Below are 17965 nucleotides of genomic sequence, written 5' to 3' on the forward strand. Positions count from 1 at the left end.
CTATTTCACACTCATTACCAAGAGTCAGGGTTCTTTGCAGCATGATGTAATTCATGGCCCTGCACACTTGCGTTAACGCAGCCCCAAAGGTCAACTTCCTGACTCCAAACTGATTTGTGACTGAACAGTAGCTGTCTGGAGTGGCCAGCTTCCGTGCTGTGATCGCCACATGCTTCTCCAGTGAGAGGGCAGCTCTCATTTGGGTGTCCCTGCACCAGGGCTAGGGCAAGCTCAGCACACAGTTCCAGGAAAGTAGCTTTCCTCATCTGAAAGTTCTCGTCATCCCACACCTGCATAACTACGCCATCCCACCACTCAGTGCTTGTTTCAGGAGCCCAGAAGCAACAATCCATTGTGTGCAGCTGCTCCGTGAATGTCAGAAGCAATCTAACGTTGATCCTATCAGGGTTAGCATGTCAGGCAACTGTGATTCCTGTTGACTTCAGAACTTCAAGCTTAACGGCACTGCCGTTTGCAATGCACTCCTGACAGCTGGCAGAGCATGGGAAAGCAATGCGGGATCCGTGGGGCGGTGAGCAGAAAACAAGGGATGTTGAAAAATGCTGCGATCCGAAGACGGGCGCGCAGGGACGGAAAGCAGTGCCGCCTGGCACCGTGAGCCCGGACCCACGAGGCGCTGGGATCCATCCCGCCCTCTCAGCAGCCCTAGCAGCAGCGAGCGGAGAGCTGAACGGTGAGCGAGCTTCCCGCGCGGCGTGACTTCCGCGGCTGAGGAACCGACCCAGCTGTGGCTGGGCCGTGACCACAGAGCAAGGCCGTGGGGACACGCGACACGAGTGTCTTTAGCTCTTCGGATCGCTGCCAAAGACAGCCAGCCCGCGCCGACAGCGCCGAGGGGCAGGGCGGGCGGACGCTCCGAAGCCGGGCGACGAGCCGCTGGGGGCGGGAGACACGCGAAGCACCCCCGGCAGGGCGCTGACGGGCGCTGGGCTGCGGCGGGGCCCTCACGGCCGGTGCTCGGCACGCGGCGCTCGCTGAAGAAACAAGGAGGCGGCCGAAGAGACCAGAGGCCGAGCGCTGATGCCCGCGGGGGGCTCAAGGCCGCCGCCCCGCCTCAGGGGCCTGGGTCCGCCCTTCGTCGCGGCCGCGGCGGGGGCTCGGAGGAGGCGGGGGCGAAGCTCAGGGGCCCTGTCAGGAGAGAAGGGCAGAGGCGGGGGCTGGTTACCACCGACAGGGCACGGAGGAGAGGCTGCGATAAACGCTCCATCGCCTCGCAGCCCAGCCCGGCCGCCGGGGCTCCGTGTCCCCGCCACCGCCGCAGCGGCCGGGCCGCGCCCAGTGAGCTGCAGCCTCAGAGCATTCAGAGCGCGAGCCCCGGCCCCGGCCTGGAGCCTAGCCCGGCCCAGCCCGGCCTCGCGGCCCGGAGCCTGGCCTCGCGCCCCGCCCCGCCCGGAGGCCGGCCCCGCCCCACGCCGCGCCTGGAGCCTGGCCCCGCCTCGCCCCAGCCCGGCCCGGCCTGGCCTGGCCTCGCGCCCCGCCCCGCCCGGAGCCTGGCCTCGCGCCCTGCCCTGCCCTGCCCCGCCCGGAGCCTGGCCTCGCGCCCCGCCCCGCCCGGAGCCTGGCCTCGCGCCCTGCCCTGCCCCGCCCCGCCCCGCCCCGCCCGGAGCCTGGCTTCGCGCCCCGCCCCGCCCGGAGCCTGGCCTCGCCCCACGCCGCGCCTGGAGCCTGGCCCCGCCTCGCCCCAGCCCGGCCCGGCCCGGCCTGGCCTCGCGCCCCGCCCTGCCCCGCCCGGAGCCTGGCCTCGCGCCCCGCCCCGCCCCGCCCGGAGCCTGGCCTCGCGCCCCGCCCCGCCCCGCCCGGAGCCTGGCCCCACGCCCCGCCCGGAGCCTGGCCCCACCTCGCCTCGGCCCGGCCTGGCCCCGCGCCCCGCCCCGCCCCGCCTGGAGCCCGGCCCCGCCCCACGCCGCGCCTGGAGCCCGGCCCTGCCCTGCGCTCGCCCCGCCCCGGCCTAGCCGAGCGCTCAGCCCAGAGCTGGGAGCGGTGGGTTGCGCCGAGGCCCGCTGGGGTCGCGGGGCGGCCCGAGTCCCGGCTGCGCGCGGAGGCGACCGGCAGCCCCTGGGCCGGCGACGCGCTGGCGAACGGGCAGATTGTCGCCGGGCCCGCGGCTGGTCGGCCGGCCTGCGCTCTCCCCCGAGCCCGGGGCCGGATTCGCGGCAGCCCGTGCGCACCCGGAGGGGGATGGGCGGGGGCCCGGCTCCCCCGGCCCTGCCTGGGATCCCGCTCTTGCGGGGACTTTATCCAGCGGGCCTTGGCTCCCCTCGCGCTGCTGAGCTCGCGGGCCGAGCGGCCTGGAGCTCGCCGGGCTCGCTTCTCCCAGGCGGCGGCTGTAGGCCCCCCAGGGACCGCTTCGCTGCGCCCTGCTCGCCCCTGGCAGCGTCGCGGTGTCTCCCCTGCTTCCCTTCGCTCTCCGCTCACCTCTGTTCCCGCGCGCTGCGCCTCTCTCGCAGGCGGAGCATGTCCCGGCATGGCGCCGCCGAGCCGGAGCCGGACTCTTCAGGTGGTGGACACTGAGCAGAGCGCGGACGCTGTGGAGTGGTGCCCCGTGGAAGGCTGGCACAGCCTCCTGGCTTGTGGCACCTACCAGCTGAAGAAGCCTGGTGGAAAGGTAGGTGAGGGAAGCTGTGGTATCAGGAGGACTAATTGAACAGCAGTGACCTAGGCCAGTCCTGCTGACCTCTCATGCATTGTGTGAACTGAAAAAAGGAGGACTTGTGGCACCTTAGAGACTAACCAATTTATTTGAGCATAAGCGATGAAGTGAGCTGTAGCTCAGAAAGCTCATGCTCAAATAAATTGGTTAGTCTCTAAGGTGCCACAAGTCCTCCTTTTCTTTTTGCGAATACACACTAACACGGCTGCTACTCTGAAACCTGTGTGAACTGAGTTCAGCTTCCTTGCGTTTTCAGATTGTTGCTACCCCATTCCCAGCAGTAAAGTGCACAAATGTGGCATCTTGTTCGGACACAACATAAGAGAATAAGAATCTGGCCTAACCCAAACCCCCAGATCCAGACAAGCCTGAATTCAGGGAAATACCTTACTACATGGAAATTGCTTAGCTTACATCCATTCCTGACTTGCATTGTGCATTTGTCTGCACTGGGTGGTGGGGTAGTTCCCTTGAAATGTATCTCATCTTCTGGTTTCTCAGGGACTCTGGGTGTGTGTCACTCTCACCCTGCCAAGGCCTAAGTGTGGGGAAAAGACTCAAAATTGAGAGAGACAGGTGAACTATCAAAGTTGGCAGCTGTAGAGAATGTGGGAGGCATTTCTGAAGTATAAATATTTTCTATAGCCTCAGTAAAAAGCACACAAACAAAAAACCAAACCCCCAATTGTGGAAGGATAGTTGTGCTCTAAAGCCTTGTAATTGGGGACAATGAAGAGACTGATTAAGTATATCTCTGGTTGTAGTTTTGGGATTTTGTGTTGGTCTTTTTTTTGTTGCTACTTTTACTGAAAATAGAAAATAAAAAATAAAAAGAACTCTGGACTTGTTAGAAGAGCTTCCAAGTCCTCTCTGTTCACTACTTGCTTCCAGTATGTGAATAACTGTGTAAATACAGTGTTGTGTTGGTTATGGGGTTGATGCATTAGGGCTGGAACTGTGGTGAGGGGGTCCACCCAAAGGAATTCAGTACAGGATCTGGCCCTTTATATAGTGCTGATCTCTGAAAAAAGAAAAGGAAGACTTGTGGCATCTTAGAGACTGACCAATTTATTTGAGCATAAGCTTTCATGAGCTACAGCTCACTTCATCGGATGCATTCAGTGAGATTCAGGATGCTGATCTCTGGTAATTTGGGAATGTGTAATTGTGTGTCTGATATTTTCCTGTAAAGTGTGGTTCTACTCTGAAAATCACTGTAAAATTGGCATTGTGAATTTCACATTTGCTGTCTCCTAGTGACTTAGATACAGTGTGCTTGGTTAATATGTAAAAAGGTGTGTGGTGGTGGTTTGGTGGCTGCTTCCCCCCCGCTAGCTGTACAGACTCACTCTGAAAGCTGAGAGTGAAGCTGGGTTCTTCGTATCTCTTTCATGACTACCATGATCACTACCAAAGATCCACTGGGCCAAATTATGCCTTCAGTGACACCTGTGTGGTCTCATTGGCCTTCAGTGGGTTGCTCTGGTGTAGCTGATGAGAACTTGGTTAACAATTTTGATGATTATGTACAACATGGAATAGATCCCAATTCCCCCTTTTATAGTTGTGTTGGCTGTGCAAGATTATTAGAAGAAAAACACAACTAAAAAAAACTAGAGTTAAAATTAGCAACTCTGAATCCTTAGAGCTGGCAAAACTGCGAGTAAGTAGTGACCAATTGTACAGTCACTTTTTTTCAAAGCAGAACAGCACTTTGAATTGCTTCCATCAAGTGGCAGGGCATTACCCTGTTCACTTGCATACTCCCATATTGAAAACCACTTCCACTGCACCTTCAACATAAACTGTGTTCTTGTCTGATCTTGAGAACTAAGCAGTGTACTTGTATGGGAGACTTCCAAGGAATGCCTAGGTGGTGCATGATGCTCATTCAGTAGGTAGCATGCTTTTTTCTGAGTCAGTCTTGAATCAGTGCTACAGCATGGTGTTAAGAGGAGCTGAGCTGTGGGAGGATTGCCTTTCTGAAAGGTGCAATACAAAGGTATGCTTATGGACTGTTTATTGCTAAAGAGCCCATGGCCCTTTTCATAAGGGTAGAGAGTGTTAGCCCTTGTTTCCTAGCCAAATATCAGCTCACTCTGCCTCCCTAAATTCCTTCTCAGTTAACTAAATATGGGAATCTAATACTCGTTCCTGCCCTAAACGGTTGTTGAGTGTCACTGAGGGCTGTTAAACAGTTGCAAAGTTCCATCCCAGAGCTGGGTGAAGTGATACAGTTATCCTTTACCTGCCTCCTAACAGAGCTTGGGGCCTGATTTTTCAGAGTTGCTGAGGTTGTGTAGCTATCATTGGCTTTTCCTGGAGTTGCGGCTGCTTGGCATCTCTGAAAAAATGTCACTCTTAGTGACTTTCCCTAGGTCCTACAGCATGTTTTTGGTAGAGCTGGGAACTCAACTCAATGAGCGCTGACTCTATCCCATGCTCTGGCTAGTAGATGTTGGTTAGCTTTCTGGCAGGATCTTTGAGGGAGGAATGTTACAATGTATGAAAGAGGTGAGAAAATAGCCCCTAAAGCTTACAGACTTCCCTTCCCCTTGTTCGATGCAGCCTGGTGTAAACCCCAGTGAGAGTGATGAGGCCCACACACGGCTGGGTCGCCTCTACCTGTATCGCTACAGTGAAGAGCAGCCTTTTATCCCACTGACTGAAATTCAAAGGATTGAAACCGCTGCCATCCTAGACATCAAATGGTAATGCTGGCTAGTGAGGGGGGACATCAGGCTCCTTTGGCACTTATGCCAAGGGCTATCTGTGGCTGGGCTGCTGCTCTAGGTGTTCTTCCTTTCTCTCCGACCGCCAATAGCTTCTACTGCAGTAACGAATAAGCAGCTTCTTGTGATCACATTGCTGTACAAGGTTTCTGGCTTTTAGTTTCATAATGTTTGTAGTATTGTTCTGTTCTAGGATGAAAAATATCAGTAAGCCACTGCTAGCTCTCAGTGTGGGCATCCCACACTTGAACTGTGCCTGTTGTGTATCCAGCCTTGGGGCAGTTCTGTCAGTGTTTGTGGAACCAGGGGAAGCAGCAGGATAGACAGTAGCAGCTGGGGGTGCTAGCTTTTCATTGGCTTTGAAAACTAGTTTTAAAGCTATGATTCTTTTTAAATTAATAACCTTCCCCCCTCCCCCAACCCTCCCCCAAGTATCAGCTGAGGGCAGGGGGAGCCATTTTAGAGAGTGAGATGGGTGCCGCTGGGAGCAAAAGCTGCATTAGGGGATAGGATCTTGTCTCCCTCAACCCCCATGGAGAACAGGAGCTATGCAAGTTGCAGTAAGAGAGTCTGCTGCCTGGCTGAGACCTGTCAGAGAACTTCAGAAAAAAAACAATATAGCTCCTCCTTTGGGACTGTGTTAGTTTCCTCTAATGCAAGACATGGACATGAGTTCAAGACCTCATTGTCAATTACTCTTCCAGGTGCCACATTCCCGTCGCAGAACATCCCATGTTGGGCATTGCAAATGCCAAGGGAACTGTGGAGCTCTGCCACCTGACTGGAAGTGAGGTAGGTGACTGGGATGCAAGTCATTAATGTAAATGCCTCTAGTTTCATTAATAATGTTCAAAGGCTTTACAGTGTGGTGTTACTGAAAAGATGTTGGAGGCTCCATGGCGCTCTCAGTGACTCCAGGGCAAATGTGTTCAGTTTACAAGTGAGATTTTTTTTTTTTGGGTGGCATTTTTCCTAAATGCCAATGCCAAAATTTGTCCCTGAGATCTGGGAGTCAAGCTTGCCTCTGTCCATCTGTGAAGAATGGACGGTGAGGGGAGAAATGGGGAAGGGTTAGGGAATGAGGACAGACAGCGCTTGGGGTCTTCAGTCTCTGGGGAGAAGAAACAACTGTTGAAAGAGCAGTTGGCAAGCTAGAACTGTGAAAGGAGAGTCATAGAAGCCCAAGAAAGAAAGTTTTGAGGAGGAGGCGTGGGCCATTGTCAAAGGCAGCATAGAGATTGAGTGTGAAGAAGGGGCTCTGTGAGGAAGAGGTTATTGATGACTAGATGGCAGTTTCAATGGAGTGGACAGAGCAGAAGCCAGCCTCGAGGTAAGTTAGGACACTGTGGCTAGATAGCCCTCTAGCCACAAGGAGGTTTGAAATAGAGGAGCTGCTGGGATGGATAGTTGGGGAGGGAGGTAGGAGTCAGTGAGTTTAAGGACAGGAAATGGGAGGCACCCTATGTGGATAGTAGTCCTTGTATCTAGCACTTCAGTGGCTTATATGTTAGGATTTTTCTCTTCTGTAATGCCAAGGATCCTAAAATTCTCCAGGGTATGAACCTACAGCATCCATGGAATGCAGCCGCCTGTGGGATCCCCCAGTCAGGGGTGAAAGAGCAATTAGATACTGTCTATGTGGTTGTTTCTGTCTTCCTGATCTTGATCGATTTCATTTTCTCTCCAGTAGAAGAACAGCTGCATGTTGGAGCCACTCTGCAGTGTTGATTTAGGAGCACAATGCATTGCCTTGTCTCTGGACTGGTCCACAGGACGGGAGCAGTGGTGAGGAGGGGAATAACTATGGCACTCTGTTGTACGGGGGTGTGTGTGTGAGAGAGTCCATTGTCACTGGCACAGTCCCTGCTCTCAGGAGGCTTAGAATTGCCTTTGAGGCTCCTTCATGCGGAAACTTTTACTGTGGGGTCTCTGCCTATGAACCATTAACAAGGAAATGGCTTGGCAGCTTTAGTGCTTGTGTAAAATCTAAACTCCATTTAGTCTGAGCCCCAGTAATGGGGAAGCTGAGAAACTCAGTCTAGAAGTGGCTGCTCTGCTATCTGCTCCCAGAGTTGATTCCAGGAATGTCATCACCATGTCAAATTAGTTAGATGTCACCCTCAGGCTGAAGGGGGCTGTTTGTTTTCAGAGTTAGGGGGAGAGAAAAGTGTGGACTGATCATGGGGCTGGGAGCCAGGGGGAGTTCTGTAGTTGATATTGTTTAACTTAATTTGGTATCTTTTTTTTTTTAATTGCGTGTGCCCATTATACTGTGTCTGTGCACGCTGTGTAATGAATTGACAAAACTTCTGGACCTGGGCAAGTCCCTTTGTGTATATTTTTTCTTCTTCATCTTTAAAAAGGGATAACCACTATCTGTGTTGATTCAGAGGGGCATCCCTGTAAAGTCTGTCCCTGCTGCTCAATCACTTGGGAAGCAAAAGGCCTTCTACCTCCCATGGGGCTGAACATGCAGCATCTGCAGCATTCCCAGCCCCTGCAGACCCAGTGAGTGGGAGAGCCGTCTGGGAAGTTGCCACACAGGAGAGATGAGACATCTTACTGGGTGTTTCAATAGCGTTTTGGAGCTTACAGGTGACCAAAGGCCTTGTTTCAATTAATTATCCAAAATCAATATGAACTGATCATTTCCTGATTGAGAGCAGGGAGCTGGGATTGTGAATATTGCCGTGCTTCCTGTGCAGTGTGGACTGAAGATGAAATCCAGCTCTTAAGAACAGGGGACTGATGCACTCTGCAGATGTCCAGCAATGGTGTCTGCTTGGAAGCCTTGCTCCCCTAGTGTTGGTCCATGTCTATGTTAATAGACAGATACTCATCATTTGTGTGTTAACTGGTCTTTTCAGGCTGTAACATGGCTGCAGGTGTGAAGGAGAAAGTCACTGGATTAAATGCTGGGACATGAGTTGTCTTAAACTCTAACATATTGTCTCTTTCCTGCTGTAGTGGGCACCCACTGAGAGTAATCAGCAGTGATTCAAAGGGGACGCTGAACCTACTGTCAATAGATGAGTCTGCTCCTTCTGTGAAAATCCTCAGCCAGTGGAAGGCTCACAACTTTGAGGCCTGGATTGCTGCTTTTAATTACTGGGACACAGACATTGTGTATTCAGGTGTGAACACCAGAAGCCTTTTCTTGTGGGAAGAGGGGCTATCAAAATACTCATTTCCATGGTGGCTGCCTCTCTTGCCCCTCCTACCCTTTGCATGTGCATCATGATGACGCTTCATGCTGCTGCACCAGCCAGCTGATATTTTCTCAGTGTTTGTGCCATTTCTCGGAAAAATAATCCTTGAAGGAGTGACTGTGGGAAGTTGTGGATATTAAAATGCCCACCCTGACTGTTCATTAACCAAGAGGGAGTAGTACATTGTAATCAGAACAGGAGACTGACGTGAAGGCTCTGGGATTCTAGTTCCAGCTCAGCCATTGACTTAGAGTTTAATCTTGGCAAGTCACTTCACTTCTCTGAGTGTTGATATCCCCATTGTGAAGTGAAGATACCTCCATAAACGGTTTGTGAGATTCAACTTATGTTTGTGAAGTGCTCTGAGATGCTTGGAAGAAAGGTGCCAAATAAATGTTGACTACTATTTACTTCCATTTTTTCCAAATTTACTTCCATTCCTTCTAACAGTTTCCCCTCCCTGATTCTACCTCACGCTTTTGGATGAAGTGAAATCTTTGTGGTACATGCAACAGCTCTGCCCTTCATTCCATTGAAAAACGCAAGTCCTGCTATGATCTTCTGAGTGCAACAGCAGTAAGGGCATTGTCTCCTGCTCTAGTCATGCTCCAGAGCTGTCAAATCTCAGCGTCTTCTATGGTGCACTGATTTCCCAACTAGTGTTAATACAGAGCCAATCTCTCCTTGTACAGGTGGAGATGACTGCATGCTGAGGGGCTGGGACACCAGGCGCTGCCCAGAGATGCCTATCTTCACCAGTGAGAGGTAACTAAGTCATTCAGACAGATGGTCATAGAATCATGATGCATGACTGACTATGACTAAGTGTGTTCTCTCCCAGAATTCCAGTTGAATGGTTAAAAGCTGACATTTAAATTTGAGGCATGCCATGGTCTTGTCTATCTGTGCCCTTTGTTCTGCTGCCTTTGGTTGGTTAGCTGCTACTTTGAGTGCTAGGTCATTTGTACTCAAGTTGTGGTGTTTGGGGGAGGTGGCGGGGAAGGGATCTTACTCCTTTTCCAAGGCTGTGGAGTGAGCAACTTCCTAACCTCTATGGTATTCTTGTGACTGGAGTAGTCTCTGGCCTCTATGCAGGGAGGTTTTGCTGGTGGATGTCCTGGCTCCATCCATGTCCTAAACAAAGTCACTGCTACATGATAGCGTGTATGGATTCCTGTGGAGCTGGAGCTGAAGGACTTGTGCAGGAAAAATAAGAGCTATAGGAAACATGTTCAGCTTGCCTAAGAAATGTGGGGGGATATAAAACTACCAAGATTTTAAAGGTGTAAATGCTAAGTATGGAGGAGAATTAGTATGGTACAAGGAACTGGAACAAAAAGATGTGCCCATCCATAATGGAATGGAAATTGAGGCAACATTTAGTCTAGATAGAAGAAAGAACTTCCTGACAAAGTTCTGTTGGGCTGTAGAATGCTTTTCTCCAAGGGAAGTGAAAAATCTATCACTGGACTAAATGTTAGAAAATGTCCTGCACTAGCCTCTGGGAAATGGAGAGACCTATTAAATTTACCAGTTTATCTCAGTCTGGGATTCTTTTGTCTCCTTTCCTCTCTGCATTCCCCACTAAAATGGTAGAGGTGAGTTCTTCTTAAAATAAGTGGATTGATGGAGACCAAGAAAAACTCCCAAGAGTAACATTATCTGCATTTTAAAATGACAGGGCAGCTTTTTGCTAAACTTTTATTTTTTCTCCCTTCCCATCCTTTTACATTAATTTCTTTTGTAGTTGTGTTTTACTAGACATATCGTACATTAAAACAGTGTGAACCACTTTTCAACTAAGCTCTGTTTATAATCCTAAAACCTGTGGTTTATTGTTAGTTACTACTTGGGGAACTATATCAACGTCTCTTGCATGCAGCTATTTTGCAGAAACCCATGCCACATCATGCCATAAATTTGCTCCTCTGTGAATCTTGGAATTGCTGCCAATGAATACTCTCCTGCTAGAAAGCTGCATGGCAGGAGTATTGCTCTTAAGAACGCTCAAGACACACTTGGGCACTGGCAGTTTATATTTTCTGAGGCTGGAAGGAACCAATGTGATCATGTAGTGTGTGACCTTCTGTGTAACACAGGCCAGATAAATTTACTTGAATTAATTCCTGTTTTGAATTAGAGCATATCTTCCAGAAAAACATCAATTTGGATTTAAAAATTGCCAGTGATGGAGAATCAACCATAACCATTGGTAAATGATTCTAATGGATAATTGCCCTCACTGTGAAAATGTATGCCTTATTTCCAGTTTGAATTTGTCTATTTTCAACTTCCAGCCACTGGAGTGTTATGCACCTTTCTCTGCCAGACTGAAGAATCCGTTATAAAAAAAAAAATTGTTCCCCAGTTAGGAACTCATTGACTGTGATCAACTCACCCCGTAACCTTCTCTTTGTTAAGCTAAATAGATTGAGCTCCATGAGTCTAAGGCATGTTTTTCTAGTCCTTTAATCATGCTCATGGTTCTTCTCTGCATCCTCTCTAATTTATTAACATCCTTCTTGAATTGTGGACACCAGAACCGGACACATTATTCCAATAGCAGTTGCACCAGTGCCAAATACAAAAGTAATATAACTTTTCAGCTGATTATCCACCATAACTGCAAGTCTTTTTCACAGTCACTGCTTCTCAGGATAGAGTCCCTCAGCCTGTCAATATGGCCTGCATTCTTTGTTCCTAGATATAGGATTTTACATTTGGCTTATTAAAATGCATATTCATAGAATATCAGGGTTGGAAGGGACCTCAGGAGGTCATCTAGTCCAACCCCCTGCTCAAAGCAGGGCCAATCCCCAATTTTTGGCCCAGATCCCTAAATGGCCCCCTCAAGGATTGAACTCTCAACCCTCGATTTAGCAGGCCAATGCTCAAACCACTGAGCTACATATTGTGCTTTTAAAATGCATATTGTTTGCTTGCACCCAGTTTACCAAGCAATCCAGATCGCTCTGTGTTAGTGACCGCCTCCTTCAGTATTTACCACTCCCTCAACTTTGAGTCATCTGCAAACTCTATCAGTATTGATTTTGATTTCTTTCAGATCATTGATTAAAATGTTAAATAGTATAGGGCCAAGAACTGATCCCTAGAGAACCCCACTAGACATGTAACTGCTCAATGATGATTCCCTGTTGACATTTATATTTTGAGACTTGTCAGGCAGCTTTTAATCCATTTAATATGTGCCATGTTAATTTTGCATTGTTCTAGTTTTTAATCAAAATATCATCTGGTACCAAGTCAAACACCTTACAGAAGTCTGTTACATCAATGCCATTATCTTTATCAACCTAACTTGTAATCTCATTTAAAAAAAAAATTAAGTTAGTTTGACAAGGTCTGTTTTCCATACCCCATGTTGCTGGGTATGAATTATATTACAGGACTCAATAAATTAAAAGTGGGTATCACTGTTCCATTATTTTATCTGGAATTGGCAAAAGGACTACTCTCTTCCTGTGTACTGCACTACAATCACTATACCGGGGTTTAAGGCTGTCCTTAACTCCTTATTGTAAGAAGCTTTGTTGCAATGAAGGTCGCCCTAGAACTCTCCAATTTTGAGAACAAAAGAAACTGTCTTCTCACTTTGTGCACTCTTTCTTGGTCTCCATTCTCTGAATGCATGTTGTTCCTTTTCAGACATTCAATGGGCGTGTGCAGCATTCAGTGCAATCCACACCGGGAGTATCTTCTGGCTACAGGAAGGTGAGTTATCTCTAGATGCTCTGACCTGACATCCCCAACCTGCCTCATTATTTGCAGTCCATGGCTGCTTCCCCAAAAGCTCCTGTGGGAAGAGGCTGACATCAGTGGAGCGTGGTGGAAAGTGCATTGCATCCTCTTTATTCCTTCTGTGCAGTATGCACTAAAATTCCTTTTCTGTCTGTGCATGTTTATTTGTGGTGTGTTTCTAGCTATGATGAACACATTCTCCTGTGGGACACCAGGAATATGAAGCAGCCATTGGCAGACACCCATGTTGAGGGTGGAGTTTGGAGGTTGAAGTGGCACCCAACACGTGAGCACTTGCTGTTGGCTGCTTGCATGCATAATGGATTCAAAATCCTTGACTGCCAAGGAAGTATGGGTGAGTGTTCAATAGAGCGGGAAACAATGTTCTTCCCTCTCCTCCACACACCACTGTTCATCTTCCCTGACTACAGATGGAAGGGAAGGCCAGTGGATGCTACTGCACTGAATAAATGGTAGAAATATACTAATACTGTCAAGAAGCCTAGGTGTTCAATTCACTTGTAAGAACTCCTTGCTTGACATTTGAACTCCTCTATCCTTCCTCTGATGGACCAGCAATTTTATTGTACCATTTTGGAGTGGTCTCTCCAATCACAGTGCAGGCACACTGTAACTACTGATTTGTAACCTTTAACTGGTTTTCAGTCATATTATGCAAACCCTTGCATTCTGGCACGAGGGTAGTAGCCATTCATGTGGCCACTTCAGTTTATTGCTTCATCCAAATGACAGGATGATGAGACACTTCTGCATGTATGATTGCCTGTTAGGTGCTTCCTATTAACTTGGTAATAACTGTATCCTGAGCTAACGGGTCTGCTATTGAGAAAACTGGTTGCTGCCTCAAACAACCTCCAAACCAGTCCGAGCACAGTTACTGCATTAGGTATTAGTTATAGCTTGCACTTGTGTTCAGGCCATGCTACACAGGACTGCAGTCAGATTCCTGGTTCTGCCAGTGTTTGGCTGTACGACCTTGAGCAAGTCACCTAACCTCTCTGTGAAAAGGGGATAATACTTCATGTTGGAAGGGGTGATGAGGATGAACTGGGTCATATCTGTGCAGCACTTTGAAGTTGAAAAGTGCTATGGTTGATCAGTGCTAAACTTTTATTATTTGAACACTTAAAATGTGCTCTCCACCTCATAGAATGGAAGGTCAGAGATTCAGTGGGGACAACAACCTGCCATAAAAGAACATAGTGTATAGATCTTGGCAATTGTAGCATTTACAGTTTGTGTGAGACTTACTTTCATGGTGCCTCTCCTCTGAGCCCTTTAAGAGCTGCATGGGCATGCTGATCCTCTTCTCCCCTCCAATGAGCTGAGTGAAGATGAGGCTATAAAGAGGCAATAGAAAGTTGATGAGGAAAACTTCCTTTTTACCATTGCCTCATATCTCTTTGAAGGTGTCTGATTCTTTTTGTCTTGTGAAGGAGAATGGTAACCAGTAATACTTGGGGTGGAAGAGCGGAGTTCTTATTTACTAAATTGTCAGCACTAGAACAGCTAGCAGACTAGCTACCTAAACTGGGCTTCGCAGCTTGATTTCCACTTATTCTTCTTTTTAGCAGAAAACACCGAGGAATGCACTGTTGTGTCATCCTACATCTTGCATAACTCCTTGGCTTATGGAGCTGATTGGTCAAGACTCTCCCCAAGGGATCCCTTGGCTGTAAAACAGGACCCACTTTCTGCACCTGACTTGTCTGAGGGACCAGTGGCAAGCTCAGATCAAAGAGGCAAGAAACTGGATCTGCAAATCCAGAACCTGAAGATAGTTTATGAATCTCCTACAGCTACCTTTGATGTAGTGTTAGATGAGGAGGGTGAAGGCACTGCCTCACAGGTCAGACCAGAAAGTGGCTCTGATCCTCATTCTCAGTGTCTTGATGGAAGGGGATTGGACATAAAGAGTGATCAAACTGAATTAGCAAAGGCTCCAAGAGAGACCAGCATCCTAGCGACTTGTTCATTTTATGATAACATCCTACATGTTTGGAAATGGGAAACAAGTCAAATCAACCCTTCAGAGTAAAATACAAAAAATATTATTCCCAGTCTGAAAACACAATTTCACTTGAACAGCCTTGAAAAGTGCCCCTCTTTCAAATGTCCCAGAGGGAAAGTATAGGAGACTTTTTGTATTGAGAACTGTATCTGCAGCCTATGTTCAGTATAACTTCCACTGGGGTTTTTCCAGTTTTATTGCCTGGGAGCTTAAGGCTCCTGAATTTCTGAAGATCTGTACTGTTAAATTAAGGCAACTACATTCTTAGTGTTTTGTGTCTAACTCTGACTAAATCGAAATGAATAGTCTCCTACCTTTGCTGAAGGACATAGTAAAACATGGGTGCTTCTACTTGGCTATCCTTTACTGTTGTGACTCAGAGTGATGATGGTGCATTTCAACAGATGCTTCTTTAGGCATGAAATTTACCTCCCTTGACGACTAGTCTGTTTGTAAGTCTTGCCTCCAGTTCCAGAGATGTGGATGGGTGCCATTTTTCCTTGTCCCTCTCTCCCAGCAGAATCTGCGTCCCCCGCATCAACCAAACTTTGCTGCAACACTAAATTATTTAAGTCCACTGTTACATAATAGCCACAAAATTTGGATTTGAACGTTCAAGGGTGTTTGGGGTGTTTGAATATAAACATAGGCCACTGGCTTGTTTTGTAAACTGCCACATGCTGTGAGGACATGCTGCACAGGGAACCTGTTTATAGTGACCTTGGATAGAGAGAGATTCCTTTTAGAATGAAATCCCAGATTGTCTCAATGTACATGACAGAACAGATTGCAAGTGCAGCTCCAGTGAAGTTGTATACTGAAAAATGTCTTAATCATGAGGATTCTGCTGTGGCTGCGTATGTGTAATTTTACACCTAATTTACTGCATGAGTACAAGTTGACTTTCAGGTTATCACTTGTCAACAAGCACCACTTGGTTTTGCATGATCACGCAGTGAATCTCATTGTATATTAGTGCTTGCAGCAAAGAAATCTTTAAAAAAACAAACTGTGCAACAAACCGATATCCCTGGTATCCAGAGAGTGAGACCTATGAGACTAGGGTCAAATCAGGTTTAAAAAAGAGCCATTTTTTCAGCATAAATCTCAAAACCCCCAAACCCTGTTGGCAACACTTCCTGATGTTTAAAAAAAATAAAATTATTAATAATTCAGTCCTAACTAGGATGTCTCCAGAATTCCTTGAGGTTGCCCTGTTGGATTCTTACTATGAAATATCAGTAAGTCACTACATTAATGGGGCACTACCTTGGTGTTCCTGATTATCAACAACCAAATACCAGCTTAAAATATTTAAGTAACTTCTAACTTGTAGGGTTTTTCTTTGGGAATCTTAATGAATCATTAGCCTAGAAGGGAAGAAACACCAGCAGCAACGATAGATTTTTGTAACAGTAAATACATACAGGCTATTAAAACAACATACAGAAGTAGCTAAGCTTCTCAAGGCGCAAAACCTTGTTTGTGGGTACCATGTGTATTTTGAGTGCTGTTTTATGGAGATGCATATCAGCATTGTGAACAAAAGTTTTTGTTAAAATTAAAATATTTTTGGATGTTTCTGAAATAAAAAGTGTAAGTGAGTTACATCTCTTCTTATCAGTTGAAAAGCTCAAGGAAACTCAAATATATTGGTCCTGTTCTGTGGTATCCACTGCTTGATTTCAGAGACAGATTATTGTTAAAGAGATACTCACCAAGCAACACACACTCTGTGCTTTTATTTTGAATGTGAGATAATGCTGCTGAGAACCAAGACTAAAAAACGAGAAACTGTCTGGGATTAGTCTACCAAATCTGAAATGATGCTGACGGGAGGTAGTGAGAAGAAATGAGGAATAGAATTGTAGGAATGAGAAATTTTTGGCTGCTGATGTGCTATAGAAGGGAGAAGTATTTATTATGCAGACTAGCTGTGATTCTTGACCAGAAGATGATGACTTTTAGATGAGATTAGCACTGTTCATTTTTAAAGCTATGGAATCAAGCTGTATTCTTGTTTTGTGAAATCCAGCTTTACCAGTGCAGGTTTGTTCCATACACTTGTGTTTGCAAGCCTACAGTTAGGTGGCCCAAGTGCCAAGTTTCCGACTGTTTCCCTCATTTACAGTATTAACATTTTGTGTTTAGTGTAGCTATTAAAAAGACATTCCCTTTCTTGAAGAGTTCACTGCCTGACTGACAACGATCAAGACAGGACCCTGAGGAGAACATCTGGAAAGAAAGGGATGCAAAAGGTGTCTTAGCATACATTGTTCAGGTTTCAGAGTAGCAGCCGTGTTAGTCTGTATTCGCAAAAAGAAAAGGAGTACTAGTAGCACCTTAGAGACTAATCAATTTATTTGAGCATAAGCTTTCGTGAGCTACAGCATCTGATGAAGTGAGCTGTAGCTCACGAAAGCTTATGCTCAAATAAACTGGTTAGTCTCTAAGGTGCCACAAGTACTCCTTTTCTTTTTGCATACATTGTTCAGTTTAACAGATTGCTGTTGGGGAAACTTCCCCTTTCTCCATCCCTGCTAATAATTATCCCTTTCTACTATCAAAAATAAAATGAGTGAACTTTCGCAGCATGCTTTTTAGGGGGTTACTGAAAGCGTACACTGATAGTGATCCTTCTGGTGGACATTCTGCTCAGCAGCTAGCTCACTCTGCCTGTAGCTTCTATGATGAATTTAACAGTCTAACCCCTAAATTGACTGGCTCCTATATTCAGCCTTTCAGTTCTTTGCCCAATATGCCCTCCTCATCCTTAAGTTGCTGTATAGCCTGTGATGGCTTTTATCTTCCAAGAGCTGCAGCCTGGTCTGAATTCCTACTGTCCTTAGTGCACTGAATATTATCAGTTAAATCTAATGACACTATTCTTGTAAGGCTAGGATTTTGTCCTTAATCTAATTTGAAAGGACTTTAATACTTTTTCATTGGCATGTCAGTGATTTTTAAGAGTTTGTAGCACATTTGGAGCTAGTGAAGTTTTGCTAGTGTTCACAGAATGTGCTCATATCTAGGTAATTTGCTAGACTGGAAAGGGCTTTGTATTTTTAGGTCTTACAAAAACCACATGATGAATCCGTAACATATGTTCAACCATTTCAGGCTTATCCCAGGATAGCTGAGCTGAAAAACCATTCTAGATAACATGTTTCAGAGTAGCAGCCATGTTAGTCTGTATTCGCAAAAAGAAAAGGAGTACTAGTGGCACCTTAGAGACTAATGCTCAAATAAATTGGTTAGTCTCTAAGGTGCCACTAGTACTCCTTTTCTTTCTAGAGAACATGCATTTCCTAGGTCCCTTGTGCTTAAGAACTCCTGAGTGGAGGTGGGTGACTGGATTTTTTTGTTACTGGCTATTCTGAAAACATTGTTTCAGGTTGAACCCCAAACTGTTTCAAAACTTTTGCTGAATCAAAAATTCCAAGTAGGGTCAGAACAAAAGGTTTCATTTTGACCTGAACTTTCTCATTTCAATTTTGGGCATTTTGACATGCAAAGGTGTACTAGATTCATAAATGGCCAGGGCAGGACTCCCCCCATTATA

General features: G+C 47.0%; 1 protein-coding gene across 4 annotated transcripts; it reads left to right on the forward strand.

Annotated features, from left to right (window-relative positions):
- Positions 1-498: 498 nt before the first annotated feature.
- On the forward strand, positions 499-16011 carry DPH7 (diphthamide biosynthesis 7). 4 transcript variants are annotated; one of them, XM_073314913.1, is made up of 10 exons: positions 499-694; positions 2469-2626; positions 5240-5382; positions 6108-6195; positions 7094-7188; positions 8371-8537; positions 9305-9377; positions 12279-12344; positions 12554-12726; positions 13964-16011. In XM_073314913.1, the coding sequence occupies exons 1-10, from the start codon at positions 514-516 to the stop codon at positions 14428-14430; spliced, it is 1611 nt and encodes a 536-aa protein (XP_073171014.1). In that variant the 5' UTR covers positions 499-513; the 3' UTR covers positions 14431-16011. The 4 variants fall into 4 exon arrangements, with proteins under 4 accessions (XP_073171014.1, XP_073171015.1, XP_073171017.1 ...); XM_073314914.1 differs by having other exon boundaries at positions 13967-16011; XM_073314916.2 differs by lacking the exon at positions 499-694 and adding an exon at positions 781-1299.
- The last annotated feature ends 1954 nt before the right edge of the window (positions 16012-17965 follow it).

This window comes from Lepidochelys kempii, chromosome 16 (genome assembly GCF_965140285.1).
Source record: "Lepidochelys kempii isolate rLepKem1 chromosome 16, rLepKem1.hap1, whole genome shotgun sequence".
Taxonomy (NCBI): Eukaryota; Metazoa; Chordata; order Testudines; family Cheloniidae; genus Lepidochelys; species Lepidochelys kempii.

Bases quoted from the DNA above. Each gene is read 5' to 3' on its own strand.
- DPH7 (XM_073314913.1), top strand. From the start codon at position 514: ATGCGGGATCCGTGGGGCGGTGAGCAGAAAACAAGGGATGTTGAAAAA. The intron at 6,196-7,093 runs GTAGGTGACTGG...TCTCTCCAGTAG, and splicing joins GCCACCTGACTGGAAGTGAG to AAGAACAGCTGCATGTTGGA. The intron at 9,378-12,278 runs GTAACTAAGTCA...GTTCCTTTTCAG, and splicing joins CCTATCTTCACCAGTGAGAG to ACATTCAATGGGCGTGTGCA.